Source organism: Otolemur garnettii, unplaced genomic scaffold (genome assembly GCF_000181295.1).
Source record: "Otolemur garnettii isolate 467f Iridium unplaced genomic scaffold, OtoGar3 scaffold00067, whole genome shotgun sequence".
Taxonomy (NCBI): domain Eukaryota; kingdom Metazoa; phylum Chordata; class Mammalia; order Primates; family Galagidae; genus Otolemur; species Otolemur garnettii.
Window position 1 is genome coordinate 5,755,895 of NW_003852462.1, and position 18,593 is coordinate 5,774,487.

General features: G+C 38.6%; 1 protein-coding gene across 2 annotated transcripts in view; it reads right to left on the bottom strand.

Annotated features, from left to right (window-relative positions):
- The window catches only part of RERE (arginine-glutamic acid dipeptide repeats), a 433,205-nt gene that overhangs the window by 213,308 nt on the left and 201,304 nt on the right, over positions 1-18,593 (bottom strand). For both annotated transcript variants that reach the window (XM_023515253.1, XM_003793246.2), the window contains exons 3-4: positions 16,340-16,410; positions 6,919-7,044 (exon numbers count right to left, since the gene is read on the bottom strand). In XM_023515253.1, the coding sequence (XP_023371021.1) occupies positions 6,919-7,044; positions 16,340-16,410 (197 nt within the window). The remainder of the gene's footprint in view (positions 1-6,918; positions 7,045-16,339; positions 16,411-18,593) is intronic.

Sequence of the window (18,593 nt, forward strand, 5' to 3'; positions counted from 1 at the left end):
GGCCCGCAAAGGGAGTAACTTTAAATCTGCTGAAATGATAGAAATATATGAACTTCTATTCCTTTCAGACAACTTATTTCTTGAAAATGGGCTGCCAGATCCTAAAAAATGAACACTATGCACAGACTGAAAAATCTAAGATTTTTCTATCCTCAGACTGTCATTTAGAAAATACATTTTGGGATAAAAGGGGGGAGCTACCCTCATTTTAGGATGTGGGAAAATACCTGATATTCAACCTAATTATGGATCATGAGATTAAAGATATAACAGAAAATGCCTACTTTCAGGCATGAGACATAATAATTTCTACAGTGTATTACTACTGAAATAATAATTTCAGTGTATTACTTAAACCTCATTCTTCAGGAAAATCTGGTACCCCCGGGAAAGACTATCATCTCTTCTTCCTTAAAAGGCCTTGATGTTTATAGAAGACACTGCCATTAAAAATATTATGATACGGGCGGCACCTGTGGCTCAAAGGAGTAGGGCGCCGACCCCATATACCGGAGGTGGCAAGGTTCAAGTCCGGCTCTGGCCAAACACTGCAAAAAATTAAAAAAACAAATAAATAAAAATTTTTAAAAAATACTATGATATCCTAAGTGAAGAATAATGCTAAAATCAAAGTTAGCATTAATAAAATTTCACTGCTTATTTCTGTGGGCGAAAATGTCTTTGGCATTCTATTGGTAAAACTAATACTGGGTAACTTGTAAAGCCTGGAAGCTCCATGTATTTGTTTAGATATTTTTCAATATAACAATACAAAACACTCCCAATAAGGCAGGGCTGAAAGGCCTAACAGTACCTGTAAGTAATAAAAAGCAATGAATTATCCCTCAAAGAACAGGAAGCTCAATAAAATCTGCAAAGGATCACCACATCTAATATATACCTACGGTCACAAAAAGCCTGCTTAAGCCATAGGCAGCTATAAAAGCACAGAATTACTGAAATCTGTGTTCTGAAAATGTGACTTGCTGAATATGATGGAAAGATAGTCTTACGACCAAATTAGCTGACATTCAGTTTTTAGGGGGAAGAAGGCATAAAAACAACTGCTCCAGGTGAAAAGAACTGCTTTGAAAGCAGGGTCCATGTTCTCCGACACTGATATCAGATGGCCTTTGCATTATAGGTCAGTCAGATGTTTAAAGAATTTTTATAATTTGTTACATTAAAATTCAAGGGCTAGGAATCATCATTCACTTAGGTTAGCTGGATTAATCCCAGCATTTGATTAGCAGTTCTTCTAAAACTTCAGTCATTTTAAGACCTTTTACTATGGTCAAATAAAAAAGGTAGAATCTCTCATGATCTTTCTCAATGGTTATTTTTGGATACTTACTATCAAGTGGAGAAGCCACAGAAAATAAGCCTTACAAACTCTTGCACAGCTAAACAAGTAACTGGATAAGAATTCTTCCTCAGCAACAAACGGATAAATGCAATCAGTTTCATTTCCAAAATGGCATTTCAAGGCTGGGTGAAGTGGCTCATGCCTGTAATCCCAGCACTCTGGGAGGCTGAAGCAGGCGGATCGCCTGAGCTCACGGGTTCAAGACCAGCCTGAAGTAGAGCGAGACCCCCATCTCTTCAAAATATATCAGGCACCTGTAGTCCTAGCTACTCAGGAAGCTAAGGCAAGCTTAAGAGTTTGAGGTTGCTGTGAGCTGTGACACCATGGCACTCTATCCAGGACAACAAAGCAAGACTTTGTCATAGAGAAAAAAAAAGAAAGGCATTTAATGACACATGTTCATTTTTAATTATTAAATGGTACGACAGTGTCAAAAATGATATTTTAACGATAAATGCCTTACTTATGTAAAAAATAATACTGTTTTAAAACTGATTTGACATTTGGTCACAATCACTTAAACTAGATATTAAGCTAAGCGTTCTGGTCCCTTAAGGAAGTAAATGCTATGAACTTTAAGGACATCACTTGTGAGTCCAGGAGGGTTGTGAGGGGCACTGGGACAATTCGAACCTAACACATTATAAACGAGGTGAGGCCTGAGGCAAAGCTGCCCCGTACTGACCACGGACTTGCATAAAGGGAATCTCTGCCATTGTGCACTCACTTCCTATGTTGTAACTAAGGCTGGTTTGGTGGAGTGGATTTACTCTAGGAAAAATGCAAAGCCCAAATTAATAAACGCAAGTTTTACGTGAACCCCTTCCCTATCACCAAAGAGCAAATATTATAAACTATTTTTCAATTATTTTTTAAAATCATGTATATAAATGCTGTTGGGATAAATCAAAAGGGAAGTCATGGTAGCTGTGGGTCATGTATTTTTTAAACAAAAGAACACTAAAACCTGTAACCACCACGACTGCTGACAAGAAAAAAAATGCTCACATGTTAAAAGTTTTCTCATCATGCTGCTAATATCACTGTCCATTTATTCAGGGTAAAGGCCAGTCTGTGTAACTCTCAGTTATACAATCTACTCTACCGAGTGAATGAACCACATGGAAGCTCAAAAACTCCAGTGAAAGGGCAGCAGAGGTGGCATCAAGACAGGGATGGCCCAGGAATCACAGACGTCAACCCAGACGGCAAGGAAGAGGATCCAGGCTAGGGCAAGTCCCCAGATAAGCCTCAGGCCTGTCACTCACTAAAGACAAGATTTTTATGCAAATATGAGCCTGACATTTTCCTAGCTGCCAAATGAAGTAAATATCACAGAATGTGCGGAGATTAGATAGATTATGCTAGGTGAAAAGACCGAAGCAGTGCCTGGCACAAAGTCAAGCTCAATGTTAGTTTACTTCCTTGGGCTTGAGCCCAAGAGGTTGAGCTTGCTGCGAGCTATGTCGCCACAGGCACTCTCCCGAGGGCAACAAAGTGAGACCCTGTCTCCCAAAACAGAAAGATCTGATTTGAGGTTTTAAATGACCCATCACAGAACCATTACAGAACAGCAATTTTTAACCTTAATTTTAAAATTATTTTCATTATCTTAGCAATCTATTGATAAAGCATCCACAGTCAAAAATTACAGGTCCTCTTTCCAGAAAAATGCACATAAATTTAAGACTTTGCAAGGAATTTCAGAAAGTTCACAGACCCTTTTAAACTCAGAGACCAAACCAGAGGCCTGTGAATCTCAGGTTAAGAATATCTAGAAAACTAATAAGTTAAAAGCAGAATTTGTATAAATCAAAAAGTATTATATAATAATAGATAATGTTGAATGTATGCTTATTATATTCTAAGTATTATGTTAAGGAACTTAATGAATTACTTTATCTAATTTTTACAATAACTATTTGATATAGATAGCATTTTATCTTTGAGAGGTAAAACCAAGGATTAGTAAGATTAACATGATTAATTAACGCGCTCTGTATTAAAAGAAACACGTCAAGAGTAAAAAAGTTCTCTAACAGAACATGTACATGTACCAAAACTAAAAATAACACGTTGTTCAGGGTATCTAATGAGTTCCTTCTTCTCCTCCTTGACTATCATTCAGTAAATCACTCAGCAAAACGTTGTTTAGTTTCCATGACTTTGTGTGGGTATATGTGTTGCTGTTAGAATTTTATCATTTTATCATAAGGACATTTGCACTCAAATGTTTAAAGCAGCTCAATGCATCATTACTAAGAGGTGGAAACAACCCAAGTGCCCGTCAACACATGAACGGACTAATAAACTGTGGTGTATGTTTACCATGGAATACCATCTACCCATGGAGAGAGAAGACGACTTTGCATCTTTTGTATTTACCTGGATGGATCTGAAGAAGATTCTCCAAAGTATTTCGAGAATGGAAGAACAAGCATCCCATGTATTGAAACTAGTAGATGAACAACTTCAGGCCCACACAAGAGGAAAACAATTAAATTCAAGAAGGACAGGAGGGCCATCGAGTTCCCACCTACTGGGTACAACAAAGGGCGTATGGCACACTTCCTGGGTGAAGGACTCAGCTGCAACTGGGACTTTACCTTACAAATGCAAACAATGTAACCTAATCAGATGTACCCTCATATTAATCCAAAATTTTAAAGAAACAGTAAAAAAATGGTAATGAATGAAATAATGTAGCTCAAACCACTATTACAGTACTGCCTTAGTTATGTGTGTTGGCCACTCAACAGAGGTCAAACAAAAGGATAAGACTAAAAGCAGAAAAAGGCTAAAGTAACTAAGTACCCTTAGCAGCCCCTGAGGGCCTAGTGAGAAAGAAGACCAACAAGAACCCTGGCGTGCACTGCCACATGCGTAATACACAACACAAATAAACATGTACTTTAAGTCCCCTGGAAAAGCTGCCCTCTTTCTCCTTTGGCTAGACTGAGACTCTGCCATGCTGCCATGTAGCTTCCACTGAAATCATCTGGGAGTGGAGTCCTCTCGGACCAGTCTAGGGAGCATCTGGGCAATGTTATCTTTGTCTTTACACCTCCCTCACTACTCCCCACCACCACCACCAGCGAACACAATACTTTTTGCTAGAAAACATCCAAGTTAACATGTTTTCAGTAATAATAAAAATGTCTCTCCAGCACAAATACAAAAATGAACAGATAAGTTAAAATTTTATAAAATTAAATCTGATGAGTTTACTCCATCATTACCATGGAAGCACAGATCACATATACCTGAATATGCAAAAAAGTTAAATTATGATGCAATCAATGTTATCCTATAAAAACTAAATTAACAAAAGTAGTCTATTAGGGAAGACATCTGGTGTATCATGGCAAGAAATGTTAATGACATTGTCTACAACCCTGTAATCAATTTTTTCTCCCAGCAGCTCTCTCATTACACTGTATTAGATCTGTGTGCCTGCACAATTTATGAGCGCTCCACACATGGGGGGGGGGGGGCTCTGCCAACTGCATCCAATTCAGATCAAGCTCCAGTGACTGTGACAGCATGAAGCATCATTAAAGAACAATCAGTACAGTTAGCTTTATGCAGCATCATCGTGACTGAAAGATTTGTCAGCTTACTACAAAATCTTCTCAAACCTCATAGGATGTATCGGAGTGCTCTACCATCGTGAACTGATTTAAATCCTCAGTAGAATCAAATACTTCTAGTGCCAAAAAAAAAATCAGTCATCACTAATTCCAATACAGAAGTTTACTAAAAATCAATGTTATTATGGGCAAAATTTATAATCCATTCAGCAGATCTGGGTTAGTGACTAAATAAAAACAGTCTAACAATGACATCCACATTGATTAGAGAATAAAACAAGAAAATATCAGCCTGAAGGATAAAACCCATTTCTTGGCTATATATGAAAATCAGATAGTAACTGTAAAGGCTGAAGCTTTGTTAAAGTAGTCATACTGGGACTCTACTAATTTGTTCCTTAAGATGTCAATATCTCTCTCCAGCGATTAAATCCAGTTTTATCCACTACCCTGGGGTATACCCTCCACTGTGAATGGCTATGATTTCAAGAATTCCAAAGCCTCCATAATGTGAACCCTTCTTCGGGTCTAATTCGGAAGTAATTACATGAGCAGCCATATAAACATCATATTGTTTCTGTAACAGTTACTCCTGATTTTGCTATAACGACTAATATCCCATCTTCACTATCTTGGTCCTTTTCATCTTGCCCATGAACGACAGACCTAGCCTCCTAACTGGAACTTCCACCATCTTTCCCCATTACACCAGCTGCCCAGTTAATCTTTGGAAGCAGTGTTTTGCAAGTTGGCTGGCCTGGAATAAAAAGCCTGCAAAAGCTGTGTACTACCCATCACACAAAATCTTAACTTGTCTAACCGTGAAGAAGGTCTGTGATCTGGTCCCATTTTGTATCTCCACCTCTGCTTCCCGAGACCCACTAACCTGTGCTCTTCAGTGGTGTCCTGTGGGTCATCTTCTCATGACTCCCAGACTCGCAAGGCTCACTGCCTGTGCTGCTCAGAAACAGGTTGACAAGTACACCTGGGAAGGTTCCTCCATTCTGCCTATCCATACCTCACTAATGTGTCAAAAACACACTTAGTTCCTCAAAACTTAGCTACTTTCACAGAACTTCCCTGAGTACCCATCTAGAGCACTCTCTTATTGTGAGAGAAGGCACCTTCACTGTTTGTGTGTGTGGGAGAGAGCTGTTCTCAGGTATTATTCCATAATTCAGCATGAATGGAGCCCTGCGGCCACTTCTTTACACTGATTTTAGTGACTAACAAAGTCTTGGGTCCTCAATAATCATTTAGAACAACAAATACCTGTCTTTCAGAAAAGTATACCATTAAATCTTCCTAAAAGAAGAAAAAGGAAGACAAGCATGTACTCTGATAAAGAGGGGAAAATGCTATAAGGGGTAAAGCACTCAGTCACTGCATTTTGCTGTCTCTCACATAATCCCACGTCACCACCAGGTGACCAAGGAGTTCCCAGGGTGGAGCTGTGAGAGGTATAGCTACACCCACCTCAAGCATTTTGGAGGGCTCATCTAGCACTGCAGAAAAGCCTATTTCTGAGCAATATTCTATTAAACATCACCAAGAGGACAGCAACAAAAATAATTTAGACTGGTGGCCCATGAGTCCCAATGAGCCTGGGGAAATGCACGTTGCACAAATGGACTCAAACTTACCCCCTTAAGCCCCATTTCAGTTGCCAACATCCATACTCGCTGCTGATTGCCAGCTCCTGCTCCTTGCAGCAGCCCAGCATGCTCTCTGCTGGTGCCAAAATACCCTTCCACCAAACCCCACTAACTTCTGGAACTGTCCTAGAGGGGTAAGGCAAGTCCCGTATTTTGCTTCCTCTGTGCATGTACTTGTTACTACTTTAAAAAACACATATAATACAGCACATTTTTAAAGGGGCTCTGGGGAGGGAGGTAATATTCCTATTTTATACCCTATGGGATATAAAATACTGATAGCTTTTAAAAACGGGATTCTCCTTACCCCTACAGGCCCTCTCCCGGCTTCAGAAAGATGTTGTGGGGGCTGTGATGCCACCGGCAGAGAGCATGCTGGGGGGTCACACAAAGCAGGAGTTGGAGATCTGCAGCAGGCCTGGGAGGTGTGGACCTAAAAAAGAAAACAGTGTTAAGTCAAGGCGCCCAATGCCTCATCACACCCTGGTTATTAGGGGCACTCAGCACACAAGTAGGTATGTGCAAAAGTCCTCTAGCAAATGGCCTCTGAACTCTCAGAAAATTATTCTACCATGGAATTTAATCCTTCTGCATTAATCAAAGCTATTTATTTCAGTTTGAACAAACACATAACCCTCTGGCTCTACACTTTCATCCGGGTCCTATCATGAAGCAGTATGGTGTGTGCCCCTCAAAATAACCAAGTGAAGACATGACCCGATGCCAAAGCACACAGAACAGTGGCATACTCTGCTTGTAGTAACAACAAAAGCTCCGTGGTGCCATCTAAACACAGCAGTGAAATGAACCACAGCGGACAACCTGAGCTTTCAGAAGAGTTTCTAATGAGAGATGCTAGTGACGTAAGACGTTAACTTAATAAGGAAATAGTCGAGGCAGTAGGCTGGCCAGAAAAAGACCCTGCCATTTCCTCAAAGTTCAAGTTGAATTTTATAAAGGTAAAGGCAAGGTAAGTAGACAAAGGCCTAAAGCCAAACAAACAAAAAGGACAGCATTCAAATGTGTGACAATTTTTTCAAAATGCCCACTCGTAAGTATAACGAATAGGCACAGAGCATAAAGTTCAAAAGAGACATTATTTCTTCTTATAGGCAAAACCCGTTTAGTATGTATCATATGTCTTTTTTTAAATTAACTTTGAAAACACTTAAAATCAGCCATGAAAGATTGGAGAGCAACTTCTGAAAGCCACCACAGTCCTTATAAGTACCAAAAAAGCTACCTCAAAAAATAGATGAAATATGTCTCTTCAAATATTTAGAGAGCATGTAACATTTTTCTAAAAACTAACTGATCTGATTTAGTTTAAATGAACTTTAAAAAATCCATAAAACAGAAATATTTGTAAGAAACTCTGTTCTTAAAATTCTTTTAAAATTACAGATACATTTTTTAATATTAAATCATTATTAAGGTATCCTGTTATATATAATTCCTTCTGAGAAGCAAAGAATCACTCTCTAACAACTTTCTGTAAACCACGATTTTAATATACTTCCTATTTATTTCTGAAGGTCTGTTTTAAAAGACAAGTAACAGGAAAATAAGCTAACAATAGAAATGTTTTCTCATGATCATTTTTTCTTTTCTTTTCCTTCTCAAAAGATTATCACCCAGAGTCCATCCCGGGCTCTATCCAGTAAACTTCCCAAGACTTCAGTGACAAGAGAGATGGTTTCAAGTGTTAGTAGCCATAACCCTCTAGTCATACACTTTCCTCCTTACCCTACCAGCACCACAAACTCCAAATCAAAGACTCGATTGTTCACTTAAATGTACAGTATATTTGGTATTTTTGCCATAAGCATCAAAATAAAAATGGATTTCTGGTTAATCTCTTACACTGGGAATTCAATTAACCAGAACATTCAAAAGGCTTATGCATTCAAATCAATGATTTTAAATTTTAAAAATAGTTAAAAAAAAAAAAAAAAAACCTAGGAAAGCATTTCTAAACATTTGGCATTATTTATGAAAACAGTTCAAGTAATTAACAGAACAATTTAATCATTTTTAAATGATATTTTTTTCAAAGCATACATATCATTATTCTTACATACAGTATCAGAAAAGGTCAGTATTATCTCAGTTTCCTTAATTTTTTTCAGTACTCCAAATAGGTTTTTCTTGTACTATTGAGTTGATTCTTAACACAAGTATCTACATATACATACGAATGACAAATTTCCAGGTCTAACGAATCAAGTTTGAAGGATAAGACTTTGCCAATATTCTTGTACAGTAGATCTCTGCAATATCAGATTGCCTCAAACTTTCTTACGCTCCTTTAAAAAAAAAAATTAGATACCTAGAGTCTTCTGCATTGAAAAAATTTTACATATAGGTAACAAGTTGGAGAGAGGACATTTTTAGATAAATAACTTACAGAAATACACATAATTAAACAAAACGTTTTCAATGGTTCCTTAAATAAAGTCCCAAAGCTCAATTAAGTCAGAAGAAAATGAATTATCCAACCTCACAGGAATCATGAACAATTAAAACTTAAAATTCCAAGTAGCCTATCCTGCTGAGAAGCTGCATTAAGATTATTTATTCCCAAGGTTTCACTCTGACTTCTACTTAAGGTGAATATTACTCTGTCCACGAATAAGCCGATATCTACATAGGAAAAAAAGATGTGGTGGTTCAAACTTATTTTTTGAGACAGAGTCTCACTCTGTTGCCCAGGCTAGAGTGCATGGATGGAATCAGCCTAGCTCACAGCAGCCTCAATCTCCTGGGTTCAAGCAATCCCCCTGCCTCAGCCTCCTGAGTAGCTGGGACAGTAGGTGCTCACCACAACACCCCACTAATTTTTCCATTTTTAGTAGAGACGGGGTCCCACTCTCCCTCAGACCTGTCTTGAATTCCTGAGCTCAAGGGATCCTTGCACTTCAGACTCGCAGAGTGCTGAGCTTACAGGCTTAAGCCACCAACACCCCAGCCTCAAAAAACCTTTCAACATCACTGCTCCATAATTTGGGAGGGGTATGGGTTGGGTATAGATTAGATATCCAACAACCACCTCCTCTGTGTCCATCATCCTGGGGCTAAGGACTTTGCATCCTACTTCTTGGCTCTTAAATAATTAAATTATAAATTTCCTATTTATATGTCAAAAGGCCATTTAGTCCTTATGAAATACTTCATAACAAACTTTAAAGGTTTTACTCATTATCCAACACTCCACACAAGTCACAAAGGTATAATTAGGAGGTACTGACCTTTTTACAGGGCATAAACCAAGAAGGTAAAGAGAAGAAGAACTACAGAACAAAACACTCACTTCTGAAGGCCTAACTTGAGGGACCACTAAAAATAAGAACAGAAAAACAACCGCAATTTCTCACAGAAACAAGTCACCATAAGGCATTTTTCGTAACAGCTGCCCTTTTCTGGATGTTCACATATATACCAAACCTTCATTTATCTTTACTAAACAGAATATAATGATGCCTAAAAAATGTTATGACTTTTGCTACATTTGTTTAAACTCCTTATTTCAGTACATGAAATACTACATACTGCGGGCTAACCAAATGTAAGTGGGAAGATTTCTCTGGCTTATTTAATAGACAAGTTAGTGTTTTTTAATGTACACAAAGTATCAAATTACTATTAAAGTTTATTAAAAAACTAATCCAGTGATTTTTTTCCACTAAAATATTATCTAACTCAATATTCAATATATGCTTACTGTGGACATTACAGCCAGGCAATATGCTTAAGCATACAGTACAAAGCCACAAATAAAACAGACATTGTGTCTGTCCTCACAAAGCATAAACCTAGAGCAACAAGTATAACACTACGATTATTGTCATTCTACAGGGCAGGAGATACTTTGTAGGCTCAACCTTTTAATCTAACAACCTCCAAGGTAGATAGTTTACATCCCAACTTCACAGGTAAATAAAGAAAAATTAAGAGGGGCAAGTGTCTTGTCCAACAACATGAACAGATGATGTGAACCCAGACAACCTATCGAGGGACGGACTCTCCATGTGTGTCATCTACAATCCCTCACCTATGTCCCAGAATAACACAGCCCAAATTCCAAATTAGCCATGTCCAAATTATGTGGATTTCCTGCCCACCTCCCACAGAAAGAAAAGATTTACCTACTATTAAATGAATGCCTTTTCTGAATGTCCATACACCATACATTCTGTGCTAAGTTGTCCCAACAGCCAAGCTGGGCTTAAATAATTGTGTTATATAAGCATAAATTTGGTAATTAAGTCACAATGTGTACACATGAATATATGCATAAAGAGTACCTGTTAAAGAAGTCTCTTCATGATCATACCTCCCAGAATTATCTATGTTTGTAAACCCCCCCCCCAAAAGACATAATTAATCTTCTTCAGTAAGTTTTCATCATAAAGCAAAAATAGCTTCTTGTTGCTTTTAGTCCACTTCTAAGAAACCAAATTTGGTGGAGGGGGGGATTTCAATGGTAGAAAGAACTTAAGCAGAAGTTAATTTCTCTGCAGTCCCTCTTCTGTGGTACTGTTAGGGAAGGCATAAAGGTTGATGGGTAGTAAGTAGCTTGCAAAGTGGGGTTATGGGTACAGACAAGAGATCAGAGAGAAATTCCAAATGTTTTTCTTCCAGCTGCTTGTGAAACAATGAAAGGGCTATGGCATTAAATCATGAATAACTTGGCTTCCGCACATACAGCAGCAATGGAGATGCACTCTCTCCAAGTGCATACTAGTGGGATGCATCCTTAGCTAGTCCACATTCACAACTAGCACTCAGAATGTATGCTATTAGGGACATAAATAACAGAATACTATTTTCTTTCTTTTTTTTTTTTTTGAGACAGAGCCTCAAGCTGTCCCCTTGGATAGAGTGCTGTGGCATTACAGCTCACAGCAACCTCCAACTCCTGGGCTCTAGCGAGTCTCCTGCCTCCGCCTCCCAAGTAGCTGGGACCACAGGCGCCCGCCACAACGCCCGGCTATTTTTTGGTTGCAGCTGTCATTGTTGTTTGGCGGGTCCGGGCTGGGGATTCGAACCCGCCACCTTAGGTGTACGTGGCTGGCGCCTTAGCCAGTTGAGCTATAGGCGCCGAGCCTCAGAATACTATTTTCACCCACACAAATTTGTAACATACATTGAGCCCAGTAATAGTTATCTGGAAGCAACGTAACATTCCTAATGACATATCCCCCACCCACAATGAATCTCTGTACCAAGTTTAAAGGACAATTTTCCCAGTTTAAAAAAAATTAAGGAACCAAAATGTATCAATGGTATTAACCCCAAATAGTACTTATAATAGCTATATACACTACCTGGAAATGTATTGGGTGTAACAACTGAAACATCTAAAATTATAAATCTAGCAAACCAGAAGCGTGTTTTCTTCTATTGTATGAAAGACAGTGGCTCAGGAATCCACGCAGAGTTTCCATGTGATACATTAAAGGAATGGCTTTAAATCGCTGATCTGCAAAAAATTAGGTAGTAACTACTACCAGGAACTCCTTGGTGTTACAGTGAATGAAAATTACTATTCTTAGTGATCTTGCTAGCATTCTTAGATTCCATTGTTTTTAGATAGCAAATTATCTCTTATTATGCCTTTTAATACCTGGGTTTCTATACAAATGTAATTTTATTGTTTTTAAGTAAAGAAAAGAATCTTTATTTTGGAACAAAAAGTGAATGGTTTTCTCCTCATTGGTCATATTCAGAATGTTCTCCAAATACAACTGTTGTCTGTGCAATTAGAACCCCAGATCACTGAGGGAAGGAACAGTACGTTACCCTTCTTCAGTCCTCTTTATGGTGCTAAATTCACTAAAGAACACAAAGTAGGCTTTCAATAAATGTCTGTAGGAGGCACTGATTATAGACAAAACATTCCTGATTACACTCTGCATATAACGCTCCTTTGTGATACTGACTCATTCAGGTGTAAAACCCTCAAAGCAAACTGAGTCACACTGGTGACCTATAAAAGCCATGGGAGGGCAGCAGAAGGAGGATTGAATTTAGGCTCTTCCAGGTACAATAATGAAGATCCAGTCAAGCTGGCCCAAGCAAAGGCCTTCACTTAGGGAACACCAGTGGGGGAGCATCCGCAGGGCAGGCCCCGCCCCTGGAGGCGCCCAGGGCACTCCACTTCCTTGTGTCTGCTGCTCTCTCCACAGTCACAGTCCCTGGTGTCCTTCCCTGCCACATCAGCTTGCCGAGGCCTGCACCAACCTCATTCTCTGCATTGAGTCAACTCTTGATTTATCCTTCCAGCTTTGACCCTCTGCTTAGTCTCTCAGTTTCCCAACTCTAACGTCTAAAAAAGAAATTTGGCTCAATGACCTTTTCATGCCAGGCCCCAAGGATCATAGATCACTATTCCATATTACTATTTTTTCAAAGAGCTAAATAAACACTTTGCCAGTTATCTCACTATTTACTTGAGAAAACTGCAGTACAAAGCTACCTTATTTAACTAATGACCCTTCCTTCTCCTGCTTCTGAGCGTATGCTGTCCATAATTCCACATTACCTCTTTGTTAAGCCCCTGCTTTTGACTACTTTTTATCATAGATATTTTGGTCAATGTATTCAAATAAAAAAAGATCTCCCAGACTGTAAATAAGGACAATGAAATGAAGACTTCCTAAGAGAATGAAAGCGGGCTAACAGAATCCATAAGTCACTTTCCTTGAAAATGCTACCTTTAAAAATCTCGGCTCATGGGTGGCACCTGTGACTCAAAGAAGTACAGCGTCAGCCCCACATGCCAGAGGTGGCAGGTTCAAACCCAGCCGTGGCCAAAAAAACTGCAAAAAACAAAATCTCGGCTCAGTTAGGAACTTAATTACTTTGTACTATCACGGCCTCCACCTCCCCGTGTGAAAGTTGGGCTCTAAATACTATATGTACTTGTATAGGATGTGGGGGGGTCCACATGTGCTTTGAAAGTTAAATATCAATAAAGCAGATGCCATAAGCAAAATCATACATCATCCAAACTACATTTTTAAGACTGTTTAATAGCTTGGTGGGACAGCAGACACAGACCAGGACATAGAAGTGGCTATGTTCTGTAACACAAACCCAGGTTCTAGACGAATGTACCCAAGAGACAACCAAGGTCCCCACATAACATACAAAGACCCTCCTTTTACCCAGGGACCTTCAGTTCAGTAAACTGGCATTATGCTGGCCCTGGGGACTATTGGTAAACGTCTTCTCATCCCTGTTCTCACTTAAGAGCTTTTATTGTCTTTACATGGTATCACAAGTACCTAACAAGTACCACAAAGAGCATTCACTCAGTTATGTTTAACCCTCGAATATACCTTTTACTCAAAAATCCACTATGTTAATGTGCTAATTCTCATTTATGGTATAGAGAAAGAAACACATCTCTCAGTTAAAATCCCAAACAACCTTTTTGTTTTATGATAGCTAAAAAGATAAAATAGGTAAGCACTCAACACTTCAAAGCTATTTGCTGCTGTTGTTGCTCCACTTGCCATGTTATCTGTTGTGGGCAAAACCAAATTCAATTTCTTTTTAAAATCTTGCAGAGAAAAAACACGTATTTCCTTCTACTCATCTTTTCCCTTCCAGCTTAGTTAAAGTGGAAGGAAAACACATGTTGATTATTTTCATCTATTTAGTTATCTTTTAATAAATATATGACAGGGGGTGGGGAGGGAGAAGGCAAGTGGGAATAATTACATTTCTTCCAGGGGCAAATATTTCATCATCTTTGTTGTTCTTATACAACTGTGAGGATGTGCCAAATACAGAACCTCAAACAAAAATATGACAAATAGCAGCGTGTGATTTAGAAAAACATTCTAAACATATTGCACCCTACTCCCCACATTGTTTTTGCAGACAGCTTTAATGTGTTACACCAGACCAATATTGACAACAGAAGCTTCAGCTTTTATTGCCGGTAATACCCCGAGCAATTACTGTAACTCAGCAGGAACCTCTGCCCAGAACAGCAACTATCCCGTTGTAATCAGCATTTCATAAGAGGCGTTGCTCAAACATGAAGGCACCTGCTAATGTGCAAAAACTGTACAAAAGGGGTTTAGGGTCTAATAGATAAAAGGAAAATCTTTGTAATTTTATTTCATAGTTTTAGATTTTCCATGGTATACTGGCAAAATAATCACACAGAAAGACAATGAGCAGGGTAAGAGCAGCGGCAGCAGCCACTACCAAAATAAAATTCTTCAAACAAGGCCACTGTCCACATTTCAGGTATCAGCGCTGTATCTAGGTATCTATAAAAAAAATACATTTGGAAGACAGACACAAGAAATAGCAATTACCTCAAACATGGTGAAATTCATATTGACATAAAAGCTGAATAGAAAGCATTTTATTTACTAGATTAAACTATAAGGCCACCTGCAAAGCAACTAGGAAAGTAAAAGCAGCCTCCAAAGAATAAATACATTTTAGAATAAATGCATTTTTGATTGGCTTTTAAAACAGTAAGCATGCAGTAACTATAACTTTTTAATAAAGGAAAATAGATGGCATCTAATTTTTTTAACCAGCTAAATCAGAATATTTTAATTTGATTTTTGGAATCATTAAAAATGGTAAGAAACAAAGGAGATACAGAGTTAAAGATCTTTTCTGACTACATTTCTTTAGAACAAACTATCACATACAATTTATGTTAAAACATGAACATTGTCAAGTTACAAAAAGGTTTGGAAATAAGCATTCACAGATACTCATGTACATCTCTACCAAGCTAAAGCAGATCTTTCTAAACCTAGAGTATAAACTAGTGGTTCACAATCTTCAAGTCCAAGGATCCCTTTACAACAGCAGTTCTCAACCTCTGGGTCGTGACCCACAGGAACTGTATTAAAGGTTTGTGGCATTGGGAAGGTTGAGAACCACTGCTTTACAAGATCAAATTTTTGCAGAAGATTTTCAAGTGATACTACTTAGTATTTCATGTGTCCGTTGTTTAAAGAAAATACATAAAAAACAGTGATTCATAACTGTGTCTTGCTCTCACACAAGTGAATTTTAAAAATCACAACAGCGTGTTAATACATCTAAAAAGAAGTTGCAGAGACATGTGCAAGATGTAGTTATTTATAAGAGACTGAGATGTTTATTTACAGCCTCTCGCAAGTCTACAGACATTGGGGATCCAAAGCCTAAAGTGTGGGAACCACTGGTCTAAAATCAAGACACTTCACAATGGGCAGGATCAATACCCCTAAGAGATCCCCAAAACCTTCTGCAAAACCAGCTCAAGATAAACTCCATACCCACCAAAACACTGAAGAGAATTACAACTCTCCACCAGAAAACAATGCTCTGGCCCATTTATGTTATTTTTCCTAATCATCAACAATTTCCAAATGTATTTTACTTTAGGCCCATACAATGGCTGAGAAGAAACAAAATACTTCAGAAACTCAGGAGGAATCCCTGAAATTGCCAAAAAACAGTTACTAAATGGACAAAAACTTCAGAAACATTGTTTACAATATAAGCATTCTAACAGTAAGTGCTATAAAACTGAAAAGATAAAACTAGTGACTGACTTATTTCAGTGCTGGAGCCACAGGACAGCACTCGGGAGGTAAACTGGGAGCAGGTCAACGGCCTGCAGAGCGATCCAGAGAGACAGCCCATGAACTGGGAAGGGGGAAGGTGCACGGCAGGATGAATGGCACATTAAAAACGCTTACCAGTTTGAAGTCTTGAATGCTACAGATGAAATACGGTGTGTTTGGCCTCCGACTCTCGATATACACACAGTCTTTAAAAGAAAAAGAAATTTTAAAACAATGGCATTTACTTTTAAGAGAACAAAGACAGGGCCCAGAAAGCCACTGCATAAATAAATGACAAGGCACACACTTTTTAAGAGTAAATTTCTTTTCAAAGGTGATATTAAACTATAAATCATATTAAGCTACAGGAAAACAGCCCTCTGGTTCTTTTTGAGCACTTTTCTAATAATTTAAAGAAACTAATAAAGTCTAAAATATTTTCTTCAGTGTCCCTGAAGGGAAGGATTCCACGGGATTGTCAAAATTTAGATGAAAGAAATTACTTTTATCTTGATCAGACAAAATCTCGAGTATCTCATGCAGAAAGCTGTTCTCATATCTTCACCAAAACAATGGCTTTACTAAGTGCTATTTTATTTTTGATAAATATTTTGTGAGGAAATAAATGAAATATGCAAAGAAAACTAGCTTAAACGTGCTATTACAATGACCTTTTCAGAAAAAACTAATCTCTTATAGATAACTTGCTATTTTAATCTAAACATATTCTCTAATTGTAAAGAAAACCAAGGCAACCAATCAGAGGGAATGAAGTAAACCAAATTACATTTTCTTCACAGAAAAAAAGTGCTTCCTTAAATTACATCTGACACGGCAATGGTTGGGTAATTATTTTTGATGCTCTCAATAGCTGAGTCTAAAAGGTTGCTTTTTAAAATAGCATGTTAACACATCATTTTTTAAAAAAGGCAATGATTTTAAGGAACGAACGCAGTGGTCATGGAGAAATGTAAAACCCCTCCACATCACAGCCAAGATCACCATAAAACTTAGAACAGGAAAGTCTGTGTATTATTTACTGAGAAATAAAGGTATCTGCAGTCAATCAAATCTTCTAGGGAAAGTTTGACTATAATGCCATGTTTTAAATTCCATTCATTTTCTCTCTTCTTTTGACCCTTCAAAACTCTACTACTGCCTCGAATGTCCCACGTATAAAGTGCTAAGAGCGGGCAGAGGAGCATCGACCTGGACTCATCCATCCAGCAGCAGTCCAGTCCACCATGAGCACTAGCAGACGCCCACCAGCAGCAGATCATGAAACAAGACCTCATTAACAGGCACATCCTTCTAAGAAACTTTATTCAGGGCATCTGGATCTGTACCCAAGAGTCATTCTAGAAAAGAAGAGATTTAAAGTCCAACTATTTAGGCTTTCAGAATTCCCCAAATGATTTTTCTACTCAGAGGCAAACTCAACAGTGGTTTAATCCCTGAATCCATGCAAAACAATAGCTCAGGGCAGCGCCTGTGGCTTAAAGGAGTAAGGCACTGGCCCCATATGCTGGAGCTTGTGGGTTCAAACCCAGCCCTGGCCAAAAACTGCCAAAAAAAAAAAAACAAAAAAAAACCAATAGCTTAAGAGTGAACTAGTTCTGCTTTCTCTGGTTCCAGGGTCTCTGATACTGAATAACACTTCAACATGCAGGCACTATCAATTTAACCTGCTAACCATCCTAATGGACAAGCCAGAGAACTCTTTCCACCAAGGTAGATAATTCCTTCATTCCTGTCACTCGGTATTCAAGTCAGAACAGAAGAGACTCAATTCCCTAAATAAAGCCCATAGCTCCGACTCACAACTGTAGAATGACTCAGACCTTCTAATTTCTTAACTTAGAAATTAAGTGTTGTATCCACTGTCAGTACTTCAAATTTCTAGATATCAATTATTTATTCACCTTATTCAACCGGAACACAAATTACAGTCTCTCTGCCCTCCTCTGTAACTTCCTACATATTTCATGACATACACCATGTTAGCCTAGCTACCATTCAAAACTAACAGGTCACTTTTTTTTTTAATCGAGACAAAGTCTCTCTTTGTTACCTCGGTAGAGTGCTGTGGCATCACAGCTCACAGCAACCTCAAACTCCTGGGTTCAAGTGATTCTCTTGCCTCAGCCTCCCAAGTAGCTGGGACTACAGGCGCCTGCCACAACACCCCACTATTTTTGTGTTTTAGCAGGCCTGGGCTGGGTTCGAACCTACCAGCCCTGGTGCAAGTGGCTGGTGCCCTACCCATTGAGCTATGGGCACCACCTAACGGGTCACTTTTTTTTTTTTTTGAGACGGAGCCTCAAGCTATCCCCCTGGGTAGAGTGCCATGGCATCACGCTCACAGCAACCTCCAACTCCTGGGCTCAAG